At 43.0% G+C, this 27,009-nt stretch overlaps 3 protein-coding genes across 6 annotated transcripts in view; 1 reads left to right on the forward strand and 2 right to left on the reverse strand.

Moving 5' to 3' along the window:
* POLE4 (DNA polymerase epsilon 4, accessory subunit) overlaps nucleotides 1-27,009 on the forward strand; it is a 266,067-nt gene that overhangs the window by 137,401 nt on the left and 101,657 nt on the right. The window contains exon 6 of one of the 4 annotated variants that reach the window (XR_008618929.1): nucleotides 11,843-12,157. The exons of the other annotated variants lie outside the window; for them this stretch is intronic. The gene's annotated coding sequence lies outside the window, so the exon portion shown is untranslated. Of the gene's footprint in view, nucleotides 1-11,842; nucleotides 12,158-27,009 lie in introns of those variants that run through there. 4 annotated transcript variants of the gene reach the window in all.
* The window catches only part of TACR1 (tachykinin receptor 1), a 278,221-nt gene that overhangs the window by 45,022 nt on the left and 206,190 nt on the right, over nucleotides 1-27,009 (reverse strand). The window lies entirely within an intron of this gene.
* LOC112067526 (LIM and SH3 domain protein 1-like) lies at nucleotides 23,190-24,027 on the reverse strand. Its single transcript, XM_055089290.1, is given in 1 exon segment — nucleotides 23,190-24,027. A coding segment is annotated over 1 exon segment (780 nt). The 5' UTR covers nucleotides 23,973-24,027; the 3' UTR covers nucleotides 23,190-23,192.

Below are 27,009 nucleotides of genomic sequence, written 5' to 3' on the forward strand. Positions count from 1 at the left end.
TATGCTAACACATATATATGGAATCTAAGAAAAAAAGTGTCATGAAGAGACTAGGGGTGGGATGGGAATAAAACACAGACCTACTAGAGCATGGACTTGAGGATATGGGGAGGGGGAAGGGTAAGCTGTGACGAAGTGAGAGAGTGGCATGGACATATATACACTACCAAACGTAGGGTGGATAGCTAGTGGGAAGCAGCCGCATGGCACAGGGAGATCAACTAGGTGGTTTGTGACCACCTAGAGGGGTGGGATAGGGAGTGTGAGAGGGAGACAGACGCAAGAGGAAAGAGATATGGGAACATATGTATATGTATAACTGTTTCACTTTGTTGTAAAGCAGAAACTAACACAGCATTGTAAAACAATTATACTCCAATAATGATGTTAAAAAAAATTGACAATGGGGTTTTTTCATTTTTGTTCCCTGAAACTCCAGCCTCTAGCAAGAGCACTCTTAAGTCTCTTAACTGTTAAGCCCTGTTAAGTGTCCATCAGGAGCTCCTGGGCATACACTGCCTTGTGCGGGAGGCAAAACTCAAACTTCATGTCCAAGTAACATGGCTCTACAGAATGTGGCTGATTTTCCCAGGTAGACTGGCCCTGGATCCTGCATCATTTTTGAGATGTCTTTCCCCACTATGGGGAAATAGGAATTTTTGTAAAAATAGCTACTGAGGAATATACTGACATAAAATGCAATATGATCAAGATTTCTCTTAAATTTTTTTTTTTTACAGATTTCTCTTTTAAAATAAGAAGTAAAATTATTTCATTCACCTTATTCACTAATAACAGCAGTATTTTCTGGCAAGACGGTAGCTTCGAATTGTAGTCTATATGCTGCTATCTGCCATACAGAGGCCAGGCTAATTTGGGGTGTGTGTGCATGAGGATTAGTCTTCCTTCATGGAATAAAATGTTTTAGTCTTAATAGGGTTGGAGAGCATCTATATATGCAGTGTAAGTAGGTCACCAAATTGTCTTGGCTTGCCTGGGATTTTCCTGATTTTAAAATGAAAAGTCCTACATTCAGGGAAACCCCTCAGGTCCAGACAAATCAGTATCGTTTACCCTAGATGTGAGGTTTCTGTGAGCCTGTTCCTCTTCCCAGCTGTCCCCTCTTTCAATGGCTATAATAGGGCTGATTGTACACTATTTAAAATCCATTCCTTTGAGTTAAAACACTGTCCATATTAAAATGCAGGCATCTTTGAGAGGGGTGAACCATTAAACCATTATAACTGGAAACAGCATTCTAGGCAGCTGATCACTCCCTCTTCTTGAAACAACTATCTTCTTCCTCATAAAGATGCGAATTAAGATCACAACAAGATAGCATTTTACATTTACTATATAGGGAAAAAATAAAGAAGTCTGGCAACACCAAGTGTTGACAAGGACACGGAACACCAGGAACTCTTATTTACTGCTGGCAGGTATGTAGGTTGGTACATCCACTTTGAAAAACAATTATCATATAGACATTCTCTTATAAAGTTGAACATGTGCGAACTCAAGTTAATTTCACTTTAAGATATATGCCCTAGAGAAACTCTTCTACTTGGGCCTCAGGAATCATACACAAGTATTTCATAGTAGCAAAAAACTGGAAACCACCTAAGTGATGACAAGTAATAGAATGGATAAATGAATTATGGAGTACTTATACAGGAGACAATATGGAGCAGTTAACACTAATGAACCACAGCTACATAATGTCAAGAAAAAATGTTAAACTAATTACGAAAACTAAATGCAGCCATTTCCATAAAGGTGAAAATGAAGAAAATTCCTATTTTTTAGGAATCCATACAGACCACCTATGGGAAGGAAGCAGAGATGGTTTCTATAGCTTAATAATGTTCTAGTTCACAAGATGGGTGTTAGATTCCTATATTATAAATTATTAATATGCCCCATTATTTACATATATGTTACATACATTTATTTGTAAAAATAAAAAATATATAGCAAATGTTTTAGGAAAATAAAATGTTGAAATAAATCAAAATATTGTCAATGAATACAATAAACATAAAGAGACTAAATTCACTGGCTAAAAGGCCAGTAAGATGGTAAGATTATATTTTAAACAACAGCAATGATTAGAAATCCAGGTAAATGCTCTTTATTAAAGTGACACACAAAACAAAAGAACACAGAAAAATTGACAGTAAAAGGACAGAAGAAGATATTACAAGCAAGAGGTAACTATGTTAACATCAGACAAATAGACATTAAGCCAAAATTTAGGAATATCCAATATCCTAGTATCCAATATTAGGAATCGAGTCTCTGTAAAATCACCAGAAAGTTAAAACTTATTTTAATCTGTATAACATAGTTTTACTATGTTATAAAGGTATAAAGCAATACACAACATAAGTACTAGGAGAAATGGATAAATTCACAACCACACTGGGTGGGAGATTTTAACACAAGTGAATGGCAGATGCAGGTTTGTGCTTCAATCTGCCTCTGCTATTCTGTCCCTACTAATTTCTTATGTGACCGTGAGCAAGTCTCTTCCTCTTGTTAAACCTCAGTTTCTCATATCTGAAAAGAAGAGACTGGACCCTATGGATAGGAATTCCATTAAATACCCACAATCCTATGCCAGGCAGTGTTTGGAAAAAGACCTTGTCATATGATGGATGCTTCTAAGAATCTACCACGTACTGTTTTCCCCGACAATGTCACCTCCCAACATCCCACCGCCTCTCACCCCCATCCCAGGCAGCTTTACAAATACAGAAGCTTATATTTGTTAGCTGAAAGGCTAAGAGAGTGAAAACAGAGTCCAGTCGATCCAGCTTCTGGGAGCTGTACATGTGGTTTGCCTCTTGAAGTTAGAGTGAGGAAGGCAGTCCAAGCCAACTCCACTGGAAGGCTGGCATTAATACAGGACAAATGCACCTGCAAACCTGGAAGTGGCCATCTGTGAAAGTTGGGAGTACGGCTTCCTTCAGTGGCAATTCCAAGTGCAGCATAAAGGGACTAGTTGGGCAGTGCTGGTGTGTAATAGAGGTTGGTTTTGCTGGCCTTGACAATCACTGGTGTAACATTGGGCTGACTGCTGCTTATCTCTCTATCTCTTTCTCTTCTCTAAAGTGATGGGACTGGGTTCTAACCTCCAAGGCCTTCCCAGCTCTGGAAGAGACTGAGAACTCTAAGTCTTGGCAAGATAACTCTTTTGTTAATTGACTTTTTTACTCAGTAGGAAAAGGGGAGTGTACTAGCATTTACCAGGTGCTACGAGGTTCCAGATGCTTTACACAAGTAATTTCATATAATTCTCACCATATACCTATTGTTATTTTAATTTTACTTGAGAACTGAGGCTCAGAGAGAAAATACAGTAATATTGACAGGATTCAAACTCAGGTCTTTTGACACCACAGAGTGTGAATTTTCTATGCCAACCAACCTACAGTGGCTAATTCATCTCCACTAAAAGATTGTTCAGATTGTTCTGCTGTGAATTTTTCTTCCTGTAAGGTAGAATTCTTCCCCAAGAAGCTAAAAGAAAAGAGAGGTTTTTGGTAAATTGCTGACACTGGACTACAAAAATTCCACAAATATCTGATGATTGACATGGCAACAACTCAAATACACAAATATTCTGGCAAGGGATGTGTAGGAGGTCATCCTGAGGCAGAGCCTTGTAGTCAACAGGTCAGCACGTGCATTCATTCATTCTTACATCCACTTTTCAAATACTTTCTCAGCATCTATTGTGGGACAGGTCTGGAATGCTGAGGGTACAGTGATGAGCAACATAAACCCAGTCCCTGCTCTCTTTAGTTCTGCTAAATTCTCAGTAGCTCAAGTCTACTGAGAATTCAGTCACTGGATAATGTATTGCAATATGGTGTGAAAATGCTGTGATGGGAGAGTACATGTATCATCGGAGCTTTGGGCTGGTGCCTGCTCCTCCAGACAAGAGGGTTCAGGGAAGTCTCCTAGGAACATAACCCATTAATGATCTTGTCCTCTTCTCTTTATCCTTCAATCTTCCCATTTTTCCTGGTCTCAGCTCTGTGCTCTTATCTCTTTCCTCCAATAATCAAACTCACATCAATTAACTCAGGTTGGAAAGCTCATCCACATCTATTGCATTACCCCTTCTGGAGAATCTGCATTTTAATTTGGGACTCCTGATATCAAATGAACCACTTCTCTATTAGTGTGACTGCTATTATTAGAGCAGGGAAATGTTCCAGATTGGGAGTGAGAAGGGCTCCCCTAGATCACCCGGGTAAGGCCTCTGACCACCAGCAGGGAGGAAAGAACAGGGGTTATTCATTTAAAGTGCTTAGCATAGTACCTGACTCATATAAGAGCTTGACAAAAAATTAATGTCATTCAGAATAATAATTTCATTTCTATTAGTTCCCCTTTGCTTCCATTTTATTATTTCTCCTTTCTGTGAGGACCCTCTGCTTCTAGGCAAAATGTCCAATGGCATCTTGGTTTGCTTTTCCATGTTCCACTCTAATATGTTCCAATTACACCATCTATGCCACTTCCAATACCATGGAGGTAGCACAGAGATGCAACCAGGGTCCTGGTAGTGATATATTCAGGGGAACTAAGGATCCTCTTTGGGCACCAAAAAAGCAAATAGTAACTCTAAGTGGTTTTCAAACCATGAATATTCTTGTTTTCCTTTGTTCTTTTTCTGATAGTCACACTGTGTGCAAAATGTTTAGCACCATGACTTGTCTCCTATAGGTTTTTAGTAAATGAGAGTTCTTTTTCTCTTTTTTGGTAGTTCTTCTACTACCCACCATATATTTTTTAAAATCTATTTAGTAACAAATCCTGAAGATTCTCAGAATTATTAAGGGGAAAATATGACAAAATAATTCTAAAGTTCATGTAAAGTGAACACAGACATTGAATCATGCACCCACAAGCTCTCTGACAAATGTATTAAAGCATCAAAATCCTGTCTATGCTTGAGGCCTTATCAATGTCAGGGAGCTCACACTTCACAAGGCAGTCTATACCATTACTTCTCAGTAGTAATTATTCCCAAAGTTGTCTTTACATGGATGCCACATGACATGCCTTCCTGCCACTTCCATTCATTTGTCCTAATTTTGCTCTCTGGAACAACCCAAAGTCCCATACCTCTTCCATGCGAAAGGGCCATAGGGCTGTAGTGTTGTCCATCACAGTTGAAGGGGCTATTATAATAAGTCTCCTTAACATATCTTTCTGTGTCTAGTCTCTCTTCCAGAAAGAGCACATTAGTGCTCCCAGCCCCACCTTTTACCTAAGCAAGAGGGGGTCATTATCCCATGTTCTTTTCTATAGGAGCCTCTGTCAGGCCCTTTCATGACCAGGCCAACCCCATAAGGCAAGGAGTCTGTGCCCTTTCTGGGGTCAAGGAGACATGCCTATAGGTGACCCCTCCACCCTCATCATGTTGTACTTGGAACCCTGGAATTCCCTAGATCCTATTTCTAGGGCCTGTGTAAGCCTCTTCCTTTGGGTCAGTCTCCCCAAGGGCAGACAAAGCTGCTTGTGTTGCCTGTGGGGTGACCAAGGGGCAACTGCTTATAGAGACTGGATTTAGAAAGAACTTGGATGCAGAGATTGGGGTGTCACTGTGTGAGACCCCATCTCTGGGTAGGGGCAGAAGGAGTGGTGGGAAGGAAAGTAGACCAGTCTGCGAGCTAGAGGCTAGGTTGTCCTGCAAGATCATTTTCTCACAGAGAACGTCAAGGAGTAAAATATTCAAACCTGTGCTTCAGGTCAACATTCAGGTGTATTTTTTCAAGATAAGAGGATAAAGATGTTAATGAATTGTTTATTAGCTTGATTTATAACTTTTAAATATTTAGACATAGTATGCAATATACACTCTTGTTTTGGCAGGCCTGAGTGTTACAGTAGTTTGGAGAAGGAAGAGACCAACAATTGCTAAGCAGCTGCATCACCTCAGGCAGGTTGCTGCACCACAAGATGCAGAGAATGTTTTCAGAGGCTGGTTTTGAAGCAATTAAGTGGATCTGATCACAGATCACAGCATTAGCGGAAGCAGTTACTCTTCAATTTTGCAAATGGTTGTTACATGTTTATTACTTATACTTCAGGGTATTAAGATTGTGAGGAAAGTAATTCTTATTGAAATTAACTGCAAGCATCAGGAAGGACCTCCCCTAGGAGATAAGATTTGAATTTTGCCTTGCAGTATTTGTCAATATTGGGAAGGAATTCCAAGGCACACAAATTATTGAGCAAAGTCCTGGAGGTAATGAGGGTGACCTGGCTGGTGTCAGTCATTGTTGATTTCTTCCAGCCCCAATCACTCTTTATAGTCCCCCATGTGGCTAAATTCCTGACCTTTATTCAAATCTTACTGAAGTTCCTCTTCTTCCATGGAGCCTACTTGGATTTCCTCATTTCATAATCACCTTTCTTTTCTGCTTCCATTGGAATACTTTATCTACACCATCAGCATGTACAAGCATTTTTAGAAAACCTACTGTACATGGGCACTACTAGTTGGCACTAACCAGTTTAGGATTTAATTGTGAACTAATACTTTTGGGAGTGTTAGTTTTGGCTCCCAAAACTAGAACTCCTGGGGATCAAGAGCCCTTCAGTTAGAGAATGACAATAAAAATGGTCTGTGGCAAGGTCATTCTGACAGTTCTAAGTTGTTTGGGTTGAGGAGAGAGAAAACGAAGGAGGGGGAGCAATTATCGGTCTTCTTAGACTTTTTGATCAAAGTTGCTTCTTGCAGCAGAGGAACTGGGGACATGTGTATCCTCTGGGGACTCTGAGGGCATAACCCTAAGCTATGCATGTCAAACTCAGAGATTTATGTAAAGCCTCTTGTTTTATCTTAAAACTTCATGCAGATTTTATATTTTATGCCATGATACATTTTTGTATCTGTTAAAATTAAGTTTTAAATTACTTATCACTGAGTAAAACCAACTCTCCTGGAATATCTATCATGCCAGTTTTATAAAACATGAATTATTCTCAGGGCCAAGCACAGCACTTGGCACATAGTGAACAACTGATAAATATTTGTTGAATGAATGAATCAATCAATCACATTGGGGAGTCTCATATGCCCAGTCCATTGCACTATATTCCCAGGAGGAAGCATGGCTGCATTTGAGTAGCTGGAGGTTAGATCATTACTGCAATGGTCATATCAGGTGTGGACAAAGAATGTTGCCTGCCATTTCAGTAAACAAAGGATGTTGCGGCCATCAAGCTATCAGTCACTACGGTGCACCCTGAGGTGATTCAGGATGGAGAAAAACAGGATACTGACCCTAGAGAGTTAGGGTGCATATCAAAGGGATAACGTCATTAAGCCCAGACTCTTGCATCTTCCCATACAAGAAAAGTGCTAAATTCATTAACATGAGATGTCTGGTTTTTCTTTAATTAGCAGTTATGTTTTGATGTTGGCTTACCCGGTTTTTTTTTTTTTTTTTGGTTTCTTTGCAAAAATTCCTATATATCCTGTCTCCTCCCTTACCTCTTTGGAAGAGTCCCTCAGAGCTATCTGAGAGGGTGTATCCCAGGCTTAAGTCCTCAGTAATACCCCAAATAAAACATAATTTTCAAATTTCAGGTTGTGCATTTTTTTCAGTTGACAGTTTTAGCAACCAATGAAGGGACCCAGAGCAGACTTCTTTCCTTTGCCTGAACTCTATGAGGAACTGGAGCCTTGGCATTGAGAAATGGAATATTTCCTGCCATATCAGTAAACAAAGAATGTCACAGTCACCAGGGATTGCAGCCACAGCCTATGGTGAACTGGTGAGCCCTGAGGGAACTCAGGAAGGAAAGAATACCTGCCATCTAGCAGCCAACAGACTTCAGCCACTTCCTACGGTGAGCCCTGAGGAAACTCAGGATATGAAAACACAGGATACTGGCTCCAGATAGCTGATGTGCCTATCAAAGGAATGATTTCAGTGAGCTCAGACTCTTGCATCTTCCCATACATAGAAAAGTGCTAAATTCCTTAACCTGGCATATCTGGTTTCCTTTAATTAACAGTAATCTTTTGATGTTCCCGACTATCTGCCCTTTGTTGCAAAACTCCTGTATATACTAGCTCCCCCGGAACAGTTCTCTCAGGGTTACTTGAGATGCTGCCTCCCAGCCTTGAGGTCCTAAAAATTCCTGCCAAATAAAACATAACTCTCAACTTTTAGGTTGTGAATATTTTTTAAGTCGACATTATCAGCAGAGGCCTCTTGTGCCCATCTGCCTTCTCAGAGAGTCCAGACAAATTTGGGTGAGTCTCTCCTGGTTCTTGGATTTTCAGATTATTGGCAGATGATCCTGTATTTTATGTGGTGGTGTATAACAGGTACCTGGCTCCCCAGTTGAAAGATACTGGGAGTTGCTCATTTGAGAGACACTGAGAAGTCTGGACTGGGTGATTATTTGAGAGGCTGGCTTAAATGAGGGGCACCAGAGAGCCAATCTCCAACTAACACTCCAGCTAGATTTATGTATGTACAAAACTTATACTTAACAAGAACTTACTTAATTGGGTATTAAAGGAAATCTCCCCATGAAAATAGCCAATATGGGGCTCTTTTACTGCATACACATTAAGTTAGAGAATCTGGCTTGATGAAACATCTTTTCAGAATTCTGACCTTAAAGAAACAAAAGCCCTTCTGGGAGAACTTGTACTAGGTGGCTACAAGGAACAATTATCATTCACTACACACATTTGACAGGGTTTACTGTTGAGAAAAGCTGTAGAAGTGTAAATTCAAATGGAAACTAATTAAAACCCTTGCCTAAAGAAGCCCCATCAGTCCCAAACAACTTCAAGTAGAGACCTGTGATTAAAGTCCCTTTTGTGCTAGTCAATACTTCTCCAGCTATATCTCCAGGTTGTCACTGATTTCCCCACCCCTTTCCATTTTAAACAAATCATTGGACACCTGTTTATCTCCTTACCATTCCTAATCACTTCTCCCCTGCTGAGACATGGTTCTTTAAACTAAGTAGTCTATTCACCTGGAGGAATTGAAGCACTTTTGATACTGTTACTAAAACGTCTATCTGCAGCTCTAGCAGGGTCAGGATTTTAATTACCTAGTTGCTATTTGTGGTATTTTCATGAAGCAAAGTGCTACATGCAGTTACATAGAGACCTACTCACTGATAAGGAACTTGATCCCCAGGGGCAGGCATTTAGTTATTGTTTTTGGAATCCTTCCAACGGAAGCTCTCCTCTGTGGTAGAATGAACTTCTCTCATCTGCAGTCCTGCCACACCTGAGTCCTTGCTTCTCTAGCTGAGATCGCCTTGTGGTTTGATCCTGCAGCCTGAAGTTCCACCCATCCCTTTTGGTGATGGATAAAGACCTAGACCCTCAACTGGCCAGCAATGCATTGTCTAACCTGGCCCTGCCCCTTTCTGCAGTCACATCTCAAGCCACTCTCCCATGAACCTCATTCCAGCAATCCTGGCTGGACTTGGTTCTTGTTCTTGATCAGGTCCTACTGCTTCCAGCCTCAGGACCATTCCTTGCAGCATCTCTGCTTGGAATAAGTCCCCCTACTCTCCTTTTTCATTCACAAACTCCTCAAGCCTTAGCCCCGCTGGGCATCTTCCTCGAAACCTCCAGTCTTTTTATTTGTTCTCAAGGTAGACTGTCTTTCAAATGCTTATCACAGTTGATGATATTATATCATTAGATGATTATTTGATGTGTGTCTTTGCCACTTGATTTTAAGCACATGGAAGATAGGGATAATCTTTGGTTTGTTCACTGTTGTATATCCAGGGGTAGAGACTCAATAAATATTTTCTAAATGAATTCATAAATGTGTTTGCTTTGTGGTATGGTCATTCTGACAGTTCTGTGTTGTTCAGGTTGAGGAGAGAGAAAACGAAAGCGGGGCGGGGGGCAATTACTGGTCCTCTCAGACTTTTTGATGAAAGTTACTTCTTGCAGCAGAGGAACTGGGGACATGTATCCTCTGGAGAATCTGAGGGCCTAGCCCTAAGCTATGCATGTCAAGCTCAGACATTTATGTGAAGCCTTGTTTCATCTTAAAACAGACCGATGAAATTGCATTGGTGAGAGTGCTAAAGTGCATGTGCACGTGCATGTATGTGTGGTGTGTGTGTGTGTCTCCCTCCTCTTCCCTTCTTCTTCCATAAGGTGGAGACCCTTGTACTTTAGACAATAGCTACCATGTGTATGGCAATGGTGGGTTAGGTGGGTCATTTACAAGGAACATGGAAGCAAAATGACTTATGGTATCCTCCCAACCCACAAACCTCAAATCACATCTCCCTTCTTAATTCCCTTGACCTGAGCTACCTATTCTCACTTCCTGAGATTCCTTCTCTCTGGATTTCAAATCTTCTCCCTCTTCTCCAAAGCTCTTCTGCTTTAGCTGCTCACAACTCCTCACCCCCATTTCCATGTGCTGTCTCCATCTTCTTGCTAGTCTGATAGATTCCCTTAGAGAATATCAAGCTCTCAACATGTGGCAATTTTCCATCTGATTATAGTGGTTTCCAGTTTTAACACACCCATGTAAGATAGCCCAGGCTCAATTAGATGCCATGGAGGCTTATCACATGTTCCTCTCTTTGGCCTAGAACACAGGACTGGGGGCCAGGCACAGAGTTTCAGATGAGGCCACTGGTTAGAGAGTTCTTCATGTCCCAGAGATCACATCTGCCACAATTTTATATAGGAAGTACACATGACTCATCATTTGCATAAATGTAAGATTTTTCATCAGCAAAATCTACTAGCTCTCCTTTCAAAAATATATCAAGGATCAGACCACTTTTCACCCCTTGCAGCATTTTGGCCTAAGCCATTGCCATCTTTCTCCAGAATTACTGCCATGGTCTCCCTGCTTCTGCCTTAAGTCCCTATTTCAGCACTGCATTCTGAGTGATCTTATTGACATGTAATTCAATCATGCTGCTCCTCTGCTAATGTCTTCCAATGGAAGGAAATCCTGCCATTTGAAACAACATGGATGGACTTTGAGCACATATTGCTAGGTGAAATAAGTCAGACAAAGAAAGGCAAATGCTATATGATCTCACTATATGTGGAATCTGAAAAAAACCTAACTCACAGAGTATAGATTGGTGGTTGCCAGAGGTAAGGGATAGAGAGTGGAGAAAATGGGTGAAGGTGGCCAAAAGGTACAAACTTCCAATTGTAAGATAAGTCCTAGGGATGTGATATACAAAATGTGACTATAGTTAACAATATTGTATTTGAAAGTTGCTTAAAAGTTCTCATCTCAAGAAAAAAAATTTGTAACTGTGTGAAGTGATGAATGTTAACTAAACTTACTGTGGTAATCATTTCACAATGTATACATATATCAAACCATTATGTTGTACACCTAAATTCTTTAAATTTCATTTCAGAGAAATGAAGTGTATAACCATGTGAACATGTTGGTAAGGGCAGAGGTGTCACTGTCTTAGCTGACAGATTGGGAAAGTGTTGCCGAGAGGCTAAATTCTTAATGTAGAAGCTGGAAGCAGTTAAGGGAGGCTGAGTGGAGAGGGCTTGGCTTTGTCACCACCACCACTCCACATCCTACCTTCCCCCCACCCAACCATAGTGCATTACAAGGGTTTTATCAATAATAAAAGAAATAAATTTCTGGAAATCACAGCATACTGCCTGGCTTAAAATGAATGCACCAAATATGGTAAATCATCATTTCATCAAAATCATTATCAACACCATTCATCTAATTACTTATATTGCACTGTTTTGTCCATAAGTACAGTGTGAGGACTTATCACAGCATTTGTTGAAACAAATATATTATTGCCTCCTCAGGTCTGCTCAAAGATCACTACTCTATGACATGACCACCCTACTGCAAAGTACAACCAACTCCTTTCCTGTCCTCTGAACTTCCATCTCCACTCTGATTTTATTTTTTTCCCCATATTGTTTTTCACCTTCTAACATGCTATACAATTTACTTATTTTTGTTTATCTATTGCTTAATTTTTCCCCCCTGCTAGAATGTAAACTAAGCATGGGTATCTGCTCTGCCCATTAGCATTCCACTCTCCCTTCAAGTTCCAGTCAAGTCCCAGCCTTCTTTCCTGGCTCTGGTTTGCACTGATTCTGCCTCCCCTGGTTACTCATGGAGTAAATTTTTTATTTCACATCTCAGTGTTTGACAGAATTCCTTTTTGTAATCTTCTATTTCTTATGTGCCTGGAGGTAAAAAATAATTTCACACTGGGCTATTACTCCTAACTCGGTCATAAGTTAATGATGACCTTGAAAAATTACCCAACCAGTCTAGACCTCATTCTCTCCATTTTACAATAAGGGGCTTAATTAGATGATATTCAAGTTCTCCTCAGGTTTTATGTTCTAAGACATGATAAGTAGTTTGACAGCAGGGTCCATGTCCAATAATATTAATGACAGCTCCCATTCACAAGTTCCTGCTTCAGCTACATTGTTTCCAATCCTCTCAATAATCCTATAAGGGAGGTACTATTATACCCATTTTACAGATTAGGAAACCAATACTCAGAACTGTTAAAAAAAACTTACTTAAGTGACTGTTAGTGAGACAGTCACTAACAGTAGTGACTGATAGGCTGGAACTCTATCTTAAGTTTGTCTAACTTCAAAGGCTGTGTCCATTTCCCACTTCTAAATGGCTTCTTTCCTTATATTTCTTTTATATTACTCTTGACCATGAATGACATACCCGGGTACAATAAATGATCTGAGGTGAACTTTGAATTGTATTTCAAAGCTCAAAAAGAGGAATCTGTTTGCATTTTCTTGCGTGGCTCTGACACCTGCCTGATGTTTGGGCTGGGGCTTACCCGCAGAGGCTCCTTGATCTTGGCAGTTGGACAGAAGGCAACCCACCTGGTGAAGAAGTTGCTCTTCCACCCACTGATGTGTGACTGTGGGCAGGTTACATAAGTTTTATATGCCTCAGTTTACAAATTGTTTTCATTAATTAAATAAGGATAATAACACCTACCTCCTTGGATTTTTAGGAGAAATTTAAATTAGGAATGACTGTAACATCAGCATGTGATGCTTTAAAGATTTTTTTTAAATTGTGGTAAAATATATATAATATTTACCATCTTTTTAAATATTTACCATCTTAACCATTTTTAGTGTACAGTTCATTGGTATTAAATACATTCATTTTGTTATACAACCACTACCACTGTCACCCTCCAAAACTCTTCATCTTGCAAAACTGAAACTCTACATATGGTGTTTGTTTTTATTCCAACTTAACCTGGATGCAGAACTCAGCACACCTTCCAATTCTCTCAAAAGAACACACAAACACCACACATACACTCACATCAATGAGCAGCAAAGACCTCCCTGATAATCTGACAGGGTGATAGAAGGGAGGGTTTGCATCACACACACTGTAGTAAACAATTCCATATTCACATATTCTGAGTCACCTTTCCCGATATGATGCCAATCCACTGGTTCCCATCCCTCCCCCAACTTCAAATGCCTCCTCCCTTGATTGTGCAGAACGCAATACCACCAGCTTTCTTCTCCGAATTCATGTTTCCAACTTATTATGGTGCTCAAAAACAAAGTGCTTGCCAGTTAACATGGCAGTTGTTGGGGCTCTAAAGAATAAAGATTATTTTCCTTGTACATTATCATCATCATCTGCATCATCAAAAACTTCTGTTGTGAAGAAGAGACCAAGATGACAGAGGAGTAGGAAGCAGACTTCACCTTCTTCCACAGAAACATGGAAAATATAAGTGGAACAATTGTATTTGTACAAGTGGAACGATTGACACAGAACAGCTACTGAGTGCTGACAGAAGACCTCAGACATCCAAAAAGGGAAGAAAGCCTCCATGTAACTAGGTAGGAAAAAAGGAAAAGGAAAAAGAAGGAATCAGGATGGGACCTGTGCCCCATGGAGGGATCTGTGAAGGAGGAAATGTCCCCACACCTTGGGAAGTCTCCTCACTGGTGGGGAGATCAGCCTGGAAGGAGGGGGAGCTTCAGAGCCTAAGAGGAGAGAGCAGCAATCAGTTTGTGGAAAGGAAAACTAAGAGTAACCTGCACAGAGGGTCGGCACCACCACCCTGCTCTCCCCAACCTGAGACATTTCTCTGTCAGTGTGTGTGGTGTTGGGGAATGAAGCTTAGGCTCTGAGGTTAGTCCCAAGGACAGGACCAGGGTTAGGTGTGGAAACAGCCTTAAGAGGTTGGGCAGTGGCAACTGAGGGTGTACTATGAAGAAACCTGGGCCCACCAGAGAGGCAAGTCACCATTATTGGAAGGCACATGGAGAGGGGTGGGACAACCATAAGAACTTCTTTTCCTGTGAGTGTTCCCAAGCAACAGGACACCACCAACAGGAGCTCTGGGGGCAGGCGCAAGTCGCAGCTGCCATCTTGGGCTCCAGAGGTGGGCACTGGCCACCTCTTCCAAACCCATGGGCAGACACCAGGACATGCCCCTGCTGACCCAGAAGGGCAGGGATAGCTTCTGCAACTAGGAAATCTGTCAGTGGGCACTGCGACCCACCCTGCTGTCCTGAGAGGACATGGATAGCTCCCCCCACTAGAAAATCTGCCCAGGGGAGGGGCTGAAACCACAGCAGAGCCACAGGGACCCTGTGACTAAGGAAGAAGAGCTGAAATCTCTCCTCACGGCTTCACGAACTATGGAGTTACAACTCTGGTGACAGCTTCCTAAATTCAGCACCTGTGAAACATCCAAAAGGACAGCAAGTGCTCTGGCAGTTGGGACAGGGCTGGCTTTAACAACTATGGGCTTTGTGGGCATGTACATATGGGGGTTGGGCAAGGCCAGAGTCTGAGCTTCTTCCATAGCTCCCACAGTGGGTCCAGGTGCATGACAACTGAAGTCGTGGGACCTGATCTCAGTGGATCTGTGCTGGTGGCCTGGTGAAAATGAGAGTCACCAGGGCCAATTACTGGCACATGCACAGTTAAGGTGGGACTGAGAGCAGTGTCAACAAGAGTGTACTTTGTGAGCCCATACAATGGGTGAAAAGTGACACAATAGAACACATTCACAGGTGAACAACTCCAGAGGAGGAATAGTCAGTGGCTTCTCTCCCAGTGAGGGTGCTACAATTCCATCTACCTCACACCACAGATCAGAAACACAGTTAAGAAACAGATCTGGGGGCCTCTACTCCAACAATGAGGGAGCAGCCACTGGCCCTGAAGGGCAATGAGAACCACAGAGCAAAGGGGAGACCCTGCTTAATATCTAGGGCAGACTCTGGTCACCACACCAGTCAAAACCCATATGAAGGGGATAATGGCACAAGCCTCTGGACCAACCTCACCCAACAGGGGGCAGACACCAGAAGCAAGAGGAACTATGATCTTGCAGCCTATGGAAAGGAGACCACAAACACAGTAAGTTTCACAAAATGAGATGACAAAGAAACATGTTGCAGACAAAGGAGAAAGATAAAAACCTACAAGAAAACTTCTTCCTTTGAAGAGACAGGCAATCCACCTGGAAAAGAATTCAGAGTAATGATATTAAAGATGACCCAAGATCTCGAAAAAGAATGGAGGCACATATCGAGAAGATATAAGAAATGTTTAACAAAGACCTAGAAGAACTAAAGAACAAACAAAGAGAAATGAACAATACAATAACAGAAATGAAAAATACACTAGAAGGAACCAACAGCAGAATAACTGAGGCAGAAGAATGGGTAAGTGAGCTGGAAGACAGAATGCTGGAAATCACTGCTGCAGAATAGAACAAAGAATAAAAAGAAATAAGGACAGTCTCAGAGACATCTGAGTCAACATGAAATGCACCAACATGCACATTATAGGGGTCCCAGGAGAGGAAGAGAAAGAGAAAGAGCCTAAGAAAATATTTGAGAGATTCTAGTTGAAAACTTCCCTAACATGGGAAAGGGAATAGTCAGTGAAGTCCAGGAAGTTCAGAGAGTACCATACAGGATAAACCCAAGGAGGAACACACCAAGACACACATTAATCAAACTAACAAAAATTAAATATAATGAAAAAATATTGAAAGCAACAAGGGAAAAGCAGCAAATAACATACAAGGGAATTCCCAGAAGGTTATCAGCTGATTTTTCAGCAGAAACTCTGCAGGCCAGAAGGGAGCGACACGATAAATTCAATGTGATGAAAGGGAAAAACCTACAACCAATACTACTCTACCCAGCAAGGCTCTCATTCAGATTTGAAGGAGAAATCAAAAGCTTTAGAGACAAGCAAAAGCTAAGAGAATTCAGCACCACCAAACCATCTTTACAACAAATGCCAAAAGAACTTTTCTAATCAAAGGGGTTGGGGGGAGAGGCCACAACTAGAAATAAGAAAATCACAAATGGGAAAGCCCACTGGTAAAGGCAAACATACAAAAAAGCAGGAAATCATCCACACACAAATATGATTTCAAAACCAGGTTATCAGCTGATTTTTCAGCAGAAACTCTGCAGGCCAGAAGGGAGCGACACGATAAATTCAATGTGATGAAAGGGAAAAACCTACAACCAATACTACTCTACCCAGCAAGGCTCTCATTCAGATTTGAAGGAGAAATCAAAAGCTTTAGAGACAAGCAAAAGCTAAGAGAATTCAGCACCACCAAACCATCTTTACAACAAATGCCAAAAGAACTTTTCTAATCAAAGGGGTTGGGGGGAGAGGCCACAACTAGAAATAAGAAAATCACAAATGGGAAAGCCCACTGGTAAAGGCAAACATACAAAAAAGCAGGAAATCATCCACACACAAATATGATTTCAAAACCAGCAACCATGATGAGAGGAGAGTACAAAGGTAGGAAATGGGAATTGCATTTGAAATTAAGAGACTAGTAACTTAAAAAACCTTGTACATATACAGACTGCTTTATCAAAACTTCATGGGAAATGCAAACCAAAAAACTACAATAGCTACACACACAAAAAAGAAAAAGCAACCCAACACAACACTAAAGATGGTCATCAAACCACAGAAGAGAACAAAAGAGGAAGGGAAGAAAAAAGACCTACAAAAACAAACCCAAAACAATTAATAAATGGCAATAAGAACATACATATCAGTAATTACCTTAAATGTAAAAGGATTAAATGCTCCAAAAAAAAGACACAGACTGGCTGAATGGGTACAAAAGCAACATCTGTATATATGCCATCTACAAGAGACCTACTTCAGACCTAGGGAAACATACAGACTGAAAGCGATGGGATGGAAAAAGGTATTCCATGCAAATGGAAATCAAAAGAAAGCTGGAGTAGCAATACTCATATTAGACAAAATAGACTTTAAATAAAGACTGTTGCAAGAGACAAGGAAGGACACTACATAATGATCAAGGAATCAATCCCAAAAGAAGATATAACAATTGTAGATATATGTGCACCCAATATAGGAGCACCTCAATATATAAGACAAATGCTAATAGTCATAAAAGGGGAAATTGACAGTAACACAATAATAGTGGGGGACTTTAACACTCCACTTACACCAATGGACAGACAATCCAGACAGATAATTAATGAGGAAACATAAGCCTTAAATGACACACTAGACCAAATAAACTTAATTGATGTTTATAGGACATTCCATCCAAAAACAACAGATTACACTTTCTTCTCAAATGCACACAGACCATTCTCCAGGATAGATCACATCTTGGATCACAAATCAAGCTTCGGTAAATTTAAGCATCTTTTCTGACCACAATGCTATGAGATTAGAAATCAATTACAGGAAAAAAAAACTGTAAAAAACACAAACACATGGAGACTAAACAATATGTAAATAAATAACCAATGGATCACTGAAGAAATCAAAGAGGAACTCAAAAAGTACCTAGAGATAAATGACAACGATGATCCAAAACCTATGGAATGCAGCAAAAGCAGTTCTAAGAGGGAAGTTTACAGCAATACAATCTCACTTCAAGAAACAAGGAAAATCTCAAACAAACAACCTAACCTTACATCTAAAGAACTAGAGAAGGAAGAACAAACAACCGAAAGTTAGTAGAAGGAAAGAAATCATAAACACCAGAGCAGAAGTAAATGAAATAGAGATGAAGAAAACAATAGCAACAATCAATGAAACTAAAAGCTGGTTCTTTGAGAAGATATACAAAATTGATAAACCTTTAGCCAGACTCATGAAGAAAAAGGGGAGAGGACTCAAATCAATAAAATTGGAAATGAAAAGAAGTTAAAACAGACACCACAGAAATACAAAGGATCATAAGAGACTGCTGTGAACAACTATATGCCAATAAAATGGACAACCTGGAAGAAATGGAAAAATTCTTAGAAAGGTACAACCTTCCGTGATAGAACCATGAAGAAACAGAAATTATGAAGAGGCCAATCACTAGTACTGAAATTCAAACTGTAATTAAAAATCTTCCAACAAAATAAAGTCCAGGATGAGATGGTTTCACAGGAAAATTCTATCAAACATTTGGAGAAGAGTTAACACCTACCCTTCTGAAACTCTTCAAAAAGTTGCAGAGGAAGGAACACTCTCAAGCTCATACTAGGAGGGCACCATCAACCTGATACCAAAACCAGACAAAGATATCACACACAAAAATTACAGAACAATATCATTGATGAACATAGATGTAAATATGCTCAACAAAATACTAGCAAACAGAATCCAACAACACATTAAAAGGATTATATACCATGATCAAGTGGGATTTATTCCAGGGATGCAAGGATTCTTCAATATATGCAAATCAATCAGTGTGATACACCAATATTAACAAATTGAAGAACAAAAACTATATGATCATCTCAATAGATGCAGAAAAAGCTTTTGACAAAATTCAACACCATTTATGATAAAAACTCTCCAGAAAGTAGGCATAGAGGGAACCTACCTCAACATAATAAAGGCCATAATAAGGCAAACCCACAGCAAACATCATTTTCTTTTTCTTTTTTTTTTTGCAGGTAAAAATTATACTTTTATTTGAGTCACCAGGAGATAGAGTCACTTGTGGTCCAAGTCAAATGTTCAAAATCATAACAGCCCAGAAAGATTTGATCCCAAGCACAAGCCCACGAGGGAGGGGACCAAAACAGACCAAGGAAAGACAACCACCCCATATAAAAAGATGAACGGATGGCTTCACACACACACACACACACACACACACACACACACACATGGCTGAAATATTTGGACAGAGGCAAATTTCACATGGTCATTTCTGTTTCTTTTTAAATACAGGTCTGTGGGGTGGTATTTTTTTTTTCCAGCTATTAAAAAAAAAGGCCCAGAAGTGCATATGTGAGGGGGAAAAAGCGGAAATTAAGCAATAAAGTAATTTCCCTGGAGGGACATGAGGAAGAAAACAGGAAGCAATATTGAGAGAATTCACTTTTCTCACCATTGGGCTTCTTGCATTTTATTATTGGTCCACTAAAGTTATATTCACATTCTAGCTTTGCTTTCCTGAGATTAGATCAGCTAAAAAACCTGTGAAATGTAAGAAAAGACCAGGGACTCGGTCCAGCCCTCAAGTTCTGTGCTCTTCTAGGGATGGATGGTTCTGGAAAGGAATAAGGACTCCCAGCAACCCCTGGGTCCCTCAGTACCAGTGTGACAGTCCCTCCTCTCTCTGGGGACATGTAAGAAAAGGTCCCCTATTTTTAGGATGGGAGGAGTAGAGGGCTGGCAGCAAGATTCCAGTGACTGCCTTGCCTTGTTTTGGAAGGAAATTTAAGCCAAGTGAAAAGAGGCTACTTCTTGCTCCCCCAGGTCCTCCTCCCCCCCTCTCACCACCCTGCCAACCGCAGGTTCTCCAACAGGATGTGTCTCTGACCTTTGGTCCCAGAATCCACATTGTGCTTTGAGATCAAGAGGAAACAAAATGGACCAGCGACTGCCTCAAGGCTCCCAAAATTGTTCCCTCTCTGCCTCCCTCATCCCCCAAATTGTCCAATATAAGACACTCCACCTGCCTTCACCTTGGCTCTGGCCAAGCGGGGAAAGGGATTGGTCAGGCAGGGGCTCAAGCCTCTGATTTGGGGTAAATATTCCCAAGTCAACTCACAAGCAGTGAGGACTTGATGCTAAATATGCCTGCAGGGCACAAGGATGCAAAGATGTCAACCTGTGGGGCCCGAGTCAGCGGACTCAGCGGGGTGAAGATGGCAGGGGGAGACCCAGAAGGGTGACAAGAAAGCCCAGAGATGAATAAAGCCAGGTAAGGGTCGTCACAGCCACCAACGAGCAAGAGAAGGGACTTGGAGATAGCACCATCTTTCCCTTCCTCATTCTGGGTCTGTACTTCCAGTTTTGTAGCCCTGGGACCCTCTCCCTCTGCTTCAAGGAGGCTTTAAGTAAATGGGAAGCTAGCCCGGGCAGGGGGTGGGGGGCGGGGGAGACAGTGCGGGTGACACAGGGTCCCCTGGTCCCCTATTCTGCGGCCCAGGACACAGAGATGGGGGAGAGAATATGCCTGGAGCCACAAAGCCTTCCCCCCACCCCTCCCCCACCAAGCAACCCCCCCCTTACTTCTGCCTGGCACATTGGAAAGGGGGTGGGTGGGCTTCTCCTCCATTTGGGGATAGAAGGAGGGCTTTTTCACTCCAAAGAAAACATAAGGAATTTCTCTCCTCCAGCGTCCTCCCCTCTCACTGTGGGTTTTGATGAAAATATCGGGGAGGACAGCTCTGCACACACAGCCCACACCCCGCCCCCTTCTCTCACGCTCACACTCACCCTCGTCTGTCATGGACACCTGCAGACACTCGCTCCTTCCCCCGCGACAAAGTCCTGGAGATACAGAGGGTCCTGTGGTTTTGCACAGTCCAGCTGGGGTCGGGCGGGAAGTGGGGAAGGGGGAGGCCATGGAAGGCCTGGAGACACCTTGCCAGGAGGCGTGGCGAGGAGCGGCTTAACTAGATCTCGCGGGAGGCTGGGCTGCACGGGCGAGAGGCCCGAGGTTTCCTTGCCCCACCCTTCACAAGGAGGCAAGCCAGGGACCCTGGAGACCGGGGTGGGAGTGAGGGAAAAGCGCTGCGGAGAGAACACCCCGTTACCCTCCTTCCTGCAGCTGTCCCTAAAGTAAGAAAGGCGAGAACCAGACCCAAGACGAGCTTCCTGGGGAGCTGCTCGCCCACACCAGCCTCGATCCACATTGTGCTTTGAGATCAAGAGGAAACAAAATGGACCAGCGCCTGCCTCAAGGCTCCCAAAATTGTTCCCTCTCTGCCTCCCTCATCCCCCAAATTGCCCAATATAAGACTCTCCACCTGCCTTCACCGTGGCTCTGGCCAAGGGGGGAAAGGGATTGGTCAGGCAGGGGCTCAAGCCTCTGATTTGGGGTAAATATTCCCAAGTCAACTCACAAGCAGTGAGGACTTGATGCTAAATATGCCTGCAGGGCACAAGGATGCAAAGATGTCAACCTGTGGGGCCCGAGTCAGCGGACTCAGCGGGGTGAAGATGGGAGGGGGAGACCCAGAAGGGTGACAAGAAAGCCCAGAGATGAATAAAGCCAGGTAAGGGTCGTCACAGCCACCAACGAGCAAGAGAAGGGACTTGGAGATAGCACCATCTTTCCCTTCCTCATTCTGGGTCTGTACTTCCAGTTTTGTAGCCCTGGGACCCTCTCCCTCTGCTTCAAGGAGGCTTTAAGTAAATGGGAAGCTAGCCCGGGCAGGGGGTGGGGGGCGGGGGAGACAGTGCGGGTGACACAGGGTCCCCTGGTCCCCTATTCTGCGGCCCAGGACACAGAGATGGGGGAGAGAATATGCCTGGAGCCACAAAGCCTTCCCCCCACCCCTCCCCCACCAAGCAACCCCCCCCTTACTTCTGCCTGGCACATTGGAAAGGGGGTGGGTGGGCTTCTCCTCCATTTGGGGATAGAAGGAGGGCTTTTTCACTCCAAAGAAAACATAAGGAATTTCTCTCCTCCAGCGTCCTCCCCTCTCACTGTGGGTTTTGATGAAAATATCGGGGAGGACAGCTCTGCACACACAGCCCACACCCCGCCCCCTTCTCTCACGCTCACACTCACCCTCGTCTGTCATGGACACCTGCAGACACTCGCTCCTTCCCCCGCGACAAAGTCCTGGAGATACAGAGGGTCCTGTGGTTTTGCACAGTCCAGCTGGGGTCGGGCGGGAAGTGGGGAAGGGGGAGGCCATGGAAGGCCTGGAGACACCTTGCCAGGAGGCGTGGCGAGGAGCGGCTTAACTAGATCTCGCGGGAGGCTGGGCTGCACGGGCGAGAGGCCCGAGGTTTCCTTGCCCCACCCTTCACAAGGAGGCAAGCCAGGGACCCTGGAGACCGGGGTGGGAGTGAGGGAAAAGCGCTGCGGAGAGAACACCCCGTTACCCTCCTTCCTGCAGCTGTCCCTAAAGTAAGAAAGGCGAGAACCAGACCCAAGACGAGCTTCCTGGGGAGCTGCTCGCCCACACCAGCCTCGGGTGGGCAGCAGAGCAAAATCACAGTGTGAAAAGGAACCGTGTCGGGAGGGATGAATGAATCCCAAAGCAGGAACTTCACCCTCCTCTGTTGTCCTTGAGCTGGGGAGAGGGGAGTGAGGGGAGCCCCTTGGAGGGCTGGCAGCCCCATCTTTGAGAAGCAGAGGCAAAGCCCTCTGGTCCCTGCACGACGGCAGCAACCTCTCCAGCCCCGTCCCCATCCTGGGGGGGACGGGTCCCAAGGGAGGTGGGTCCCACTCCCGGGAGTGTGTGAAGCAACTCCCGGCCGCCCTGGGAGTCCTGGGGGTCTGGGGCTCATCCCAGCCTGGAATGTTTGGGTGTGTGAGGAGATGGCTAGGTGGGGCTGAGGGGGCAGAAAAGAGAGAAGGCAGAGGCCTAGGAGCTGACGGGTCACCCCCCGAGACCAGCCCCACGGGCCTCGGCTTCCCCCAGAGTGGTCCACACCTGTTCCATCCAGAGAGAAAATAAAGAAGTTGGTCAGGGGAAAACCTGCCAGAGGAAGGACCCGCGAAAGTGGCAGAACAAGGCTTTGGTTGGCAAAAGAAGCTGGAAGAGGGGGAGAATAAACAAGCTGTGGCAGATTTTGAAAAACAGAGACACCAAAGGGTGGACAGGTCACGCCCAGGACGGATGCGATGCTGTGGAATGCACTGAAGACGGATGGGGCGGGCAGCACCCGGCGGGCTCAGATGGCCTCCACGTAGTTGACCGGCAGCATCCCCGTGTCGCCGGTGTGCTCCACGGTCCCGTACATCCAGAAGTCATCGATCTGCTGCACATTGACGATGGTGTCCCCGTCCTGGAAGGAGACCTCGTCCTCGTCGGCGGCACTGTAGTTGTACACGGTGCAGTACCGCTTTCCGCCCCCACCTGGGGCACGGCGCTGTATGGAGACCGGGGCTGCAGGCTCCTTGTAGCCACCTTAGGACTGGGCTGCCTGCTGCTGCTGGGGCTGCTGGTAAACTGGGGCGCTGGTTGGGATGTGGTGAGGCTGCTGTTCCTGGGGCCGCCGATAGCCAGTGTCCTGGGGATCTCGGCGCTCCAGCTCCAGGCCCTCACCCCCGCTGGGGCCCATGCGGCTCTTCTCAAACTCTTCGTGGTATTTTATGTTACTGATCTGGTCCTGGGTCTTCTTGATCCTCTGGAGTTCGGGTGTGTCTGCCACCACACTGAAGCCTTTGCCCTTGTTCTTCTCAAACTCCTCCTTGTAATGCACCTGACTCTGGAGCTCACTCTGTTGCTTGAGGAGGAGGTTTTCCGGGGTGTCGGCCACCATGGTGAAGGACTGCTTGGGGTAGTGTGTGTTGCAGTAGGGCTTCTTCTCATAGCCCTTGTAGTTCTTCATGTTGAGTGTCATCTTGCAGGTCTCACAGTGGAAGCATGCTTTATGCCAGAACTTATCCAGACAGTTCACCTTCTCCGTAGGGTACACGATCTTGCTGCACCCGGCGCAGTTGGGATTCATGGCTCCGGGAAAGGCTAAGGCGGGGACGCCGGAGCTCGCGCACGTTCTCTTTCCCCGTAGCTAGCTGGAGGGAGATGGCCGCGGCTGCAACTCAAACATCATTTTCAATGGTGCAAAACTGAAAGCATTTCCTCAGAGATCAGGAACAAGAGAAGGATGTCCACTCTAGCCACTTTTATTGAACTTAGTTTTGGAAGTCCTAGCCACAGCAATCAGAGAAGAAAAAGAAATAAAGTGTATACAAATTGGAAAGGAAGAAGCTAAAGTGTCACTGTTTGCAGATGATGATACTATACATAAAAAATTCTAAAGATGCTACCAGAAAACTACTACAGCTCATCAATTAATTTGGTAAAGTTGCATGATACAAAATTAATACAAGAAATATCTCTCATTCTTATACACTAAGAACAAAAGATAAGAAAGATAAATTAAGGAAACAATCCCATTTACCACTGGAACAAAAAGTATAAAATACCTAGGATTCAACCTAGCTAAGGAGGCAAAAGACCTGTACTCAGAAAACTATAAATACTAATGAAACGAATAAAATATGACACAGACAGACAGAGAGATATACCATGTTCTTGGATTGGAAGAATCAACATTGACAAAATGACTGTACTACCCAAAGCAGTCTATAGATTCAGTGCAATCCCTATCAAATTACCAATGGCAATTTTCACAGAATTAGAACAAAAAATTTTTACAATTTGTATGGAAACACAAAAAACCCCAAATACACAAAGTAAACCTGAGAAATAAAAGTCAGAGCCCGAAGAATCAGCTCCCTGGCTTCAGACTATACTGCAAAGCTACAGTCATCAAAATAGTATGGTAGTGACACAAAAACAGAAATAAAGGTCAATGGAACAGGATAGAAAACCCAGAAATAAACCCATGCACCATGATTACCTAATCTATGACAAAGGAGGCAAGAATATACAATGGAGAAAAGGCAGTCTCTTCAATAAGTGGTGCTGGGAAAACTGGACAGCTACATGTCAAAGAATGAAATTAGAACACTCCCTAACACCATATACAAAAATAAACTCAAAACGAATTAAAGACCTAAATGTAAGGCCAGACACTATTAAACTCATATACAGATTGCCAACAAACACATGAAAGAATGCTCAACATCATTAATCATTAGACAAATGCAAATCAAAACTACAATGAGATATCATCTCACACTGGTCAGAATGGTCATCATCAAAAAATCTAGAAACAATAAATGCTGGAGAGGGTGTGGAGAAAAGGGAACCCTCTTGCACTGTTGGTGGGAATGTAAACTGATACAGCCACTATGGAGAACAGTATGGATGTTCCTTAAAAAACTAAAAATAGAACAACCATACAACCCAGCAATCCCACTACTTGGCATATAACCTGAGAAAACCATAACCTAAAAAGAGTCAGGTACCAAAATGTTCATTGCAGCCCTATTTACAATAGCCAGGACATGGAAGCAACCTAAGTGTCCATCAATAGATGAATGGATAAAGAAGATGTGGCACATATATACAATGGAATATTACTCAGCCATAAAAAGGAATGAAACTGAGTTATTTGTAGTGAGGTGGATGGACCTAGAGACTGTCATACAGAATGAAAAGTCAGAAAGAGGAAAACAAATACCGTATGCTAACACATATATATGGAATCTAAAAAAAAATAGAAAATGGTCAGAAGAACCTAGGGGCAAGACAGGAATAAAGATGCAGACTTACTAGAGACTGGACTTGAGGATAAGGGGAGGGGAAAGGGTAAGCTGGGACAAAGTGAGAGAGTGGCATGAACACTACCAAATGTAAAGTAGATAGCTGGTGGGAAGCAGCTGCATAGAACAGGGAGATCAGCTCGGTGTTTTGTGACCACCTGGAGGCATGGGATAGGGAGGGTGGGAGGGAGGGAGATTCCGGGGGGAAGTTATATGGAGACATATTTATTTGTATAACTGATTCACTTTGTTATAAAGCAGAAACTGACACACCATTGTAAAGCAATTGTACTTTAATAAAGATGTTAAAAAAAACTCAAAATGGGTGAAAGACCTAAATGTAAGACCAGACACTATAAAACTATTCGAGGAAAACATAGTCAAAACACTCTGACATAAATCTCAGGAAGAGTTGTGTTTTTTGTTTTGTTTTGTTTTGTTTTGTTTTTTCAGTAAGCGGGCCTCTCACTGTTGTGGCCTCTCCCATTGTGGAGCACAGGTTCTGGACACGCAGGCTCAGCAGCCATGGCTCACGGGCCTAGCCACTCCGCAGCATGTGGGATCATCCTGAATCGGGGCACGAACCTGTGTCCCCTGCATCGGCAGGTGGACTCTCAACCACTGCTCCACCAGGGAAGCCCAGGAAGATATTTTTTGATCCACCTGCTAGTGTAATGAAAAAATTTAAAAAAAAAGCAAATGGGACCTAATGAAACTTTAAAATTTTACACAGCAGAGGAAACCATAAACAAAACCAAAAGACAACCCTCACAATGGCAGAAAATATTTGCAAATGAAGCAGCCGACAAGGACTTTATCTCCAAAATATTCAAAGAGCTCATGCAGCTCAATATCAAAAATACCAAAAACACCAATCAAAAAATGGGGGGAAGATCTAAATAGACATTTCTCCAAAGAAGACATACAGGTGTCTGAAAAGCACATGAAAAGGTGCTCAACATTGCTAATTATTAGAGAAATGTAAATCAAAACAACAATGAGGTATCACCTCACACTGGTTAGAATGGCTAACATCAAGAAATCTACAAATATCTCCTGGCTATTGTAAATAGAGCTGAAATGAACATTTTGGTACATGACTCTTTTTGAATTATGGTTTTCTCAGGGTATATGCCCAGTAGTGGGATTGCTGGGTTGTATGGTAGTTCTATTTTTACTTTTTTTATAAAGGAACCTCCATACTGTTCTTCATAGTGGCTGTTTCAATTTACATTCCCACCAGCAGTGCAAGAGGGTTCCCTTTTCTCCACACCCTCTCCAGCATTTATTGTTTCTAGAGTTTTTGATGATGGC

This window comes from Physeter macrocephalus, chromosome 12 (assembly GCF_002837175.3).
Source record: "Physeter macrocephalus isolate SW-GA chromosome 12, ASM283717v5, whole genome shotgun sequence".
NCBI lineage: Eukaryota > Metazoa > Chordata > Mammalia > Artiodactyla > Physeteridae > Physeter > Physeter macrocephalus.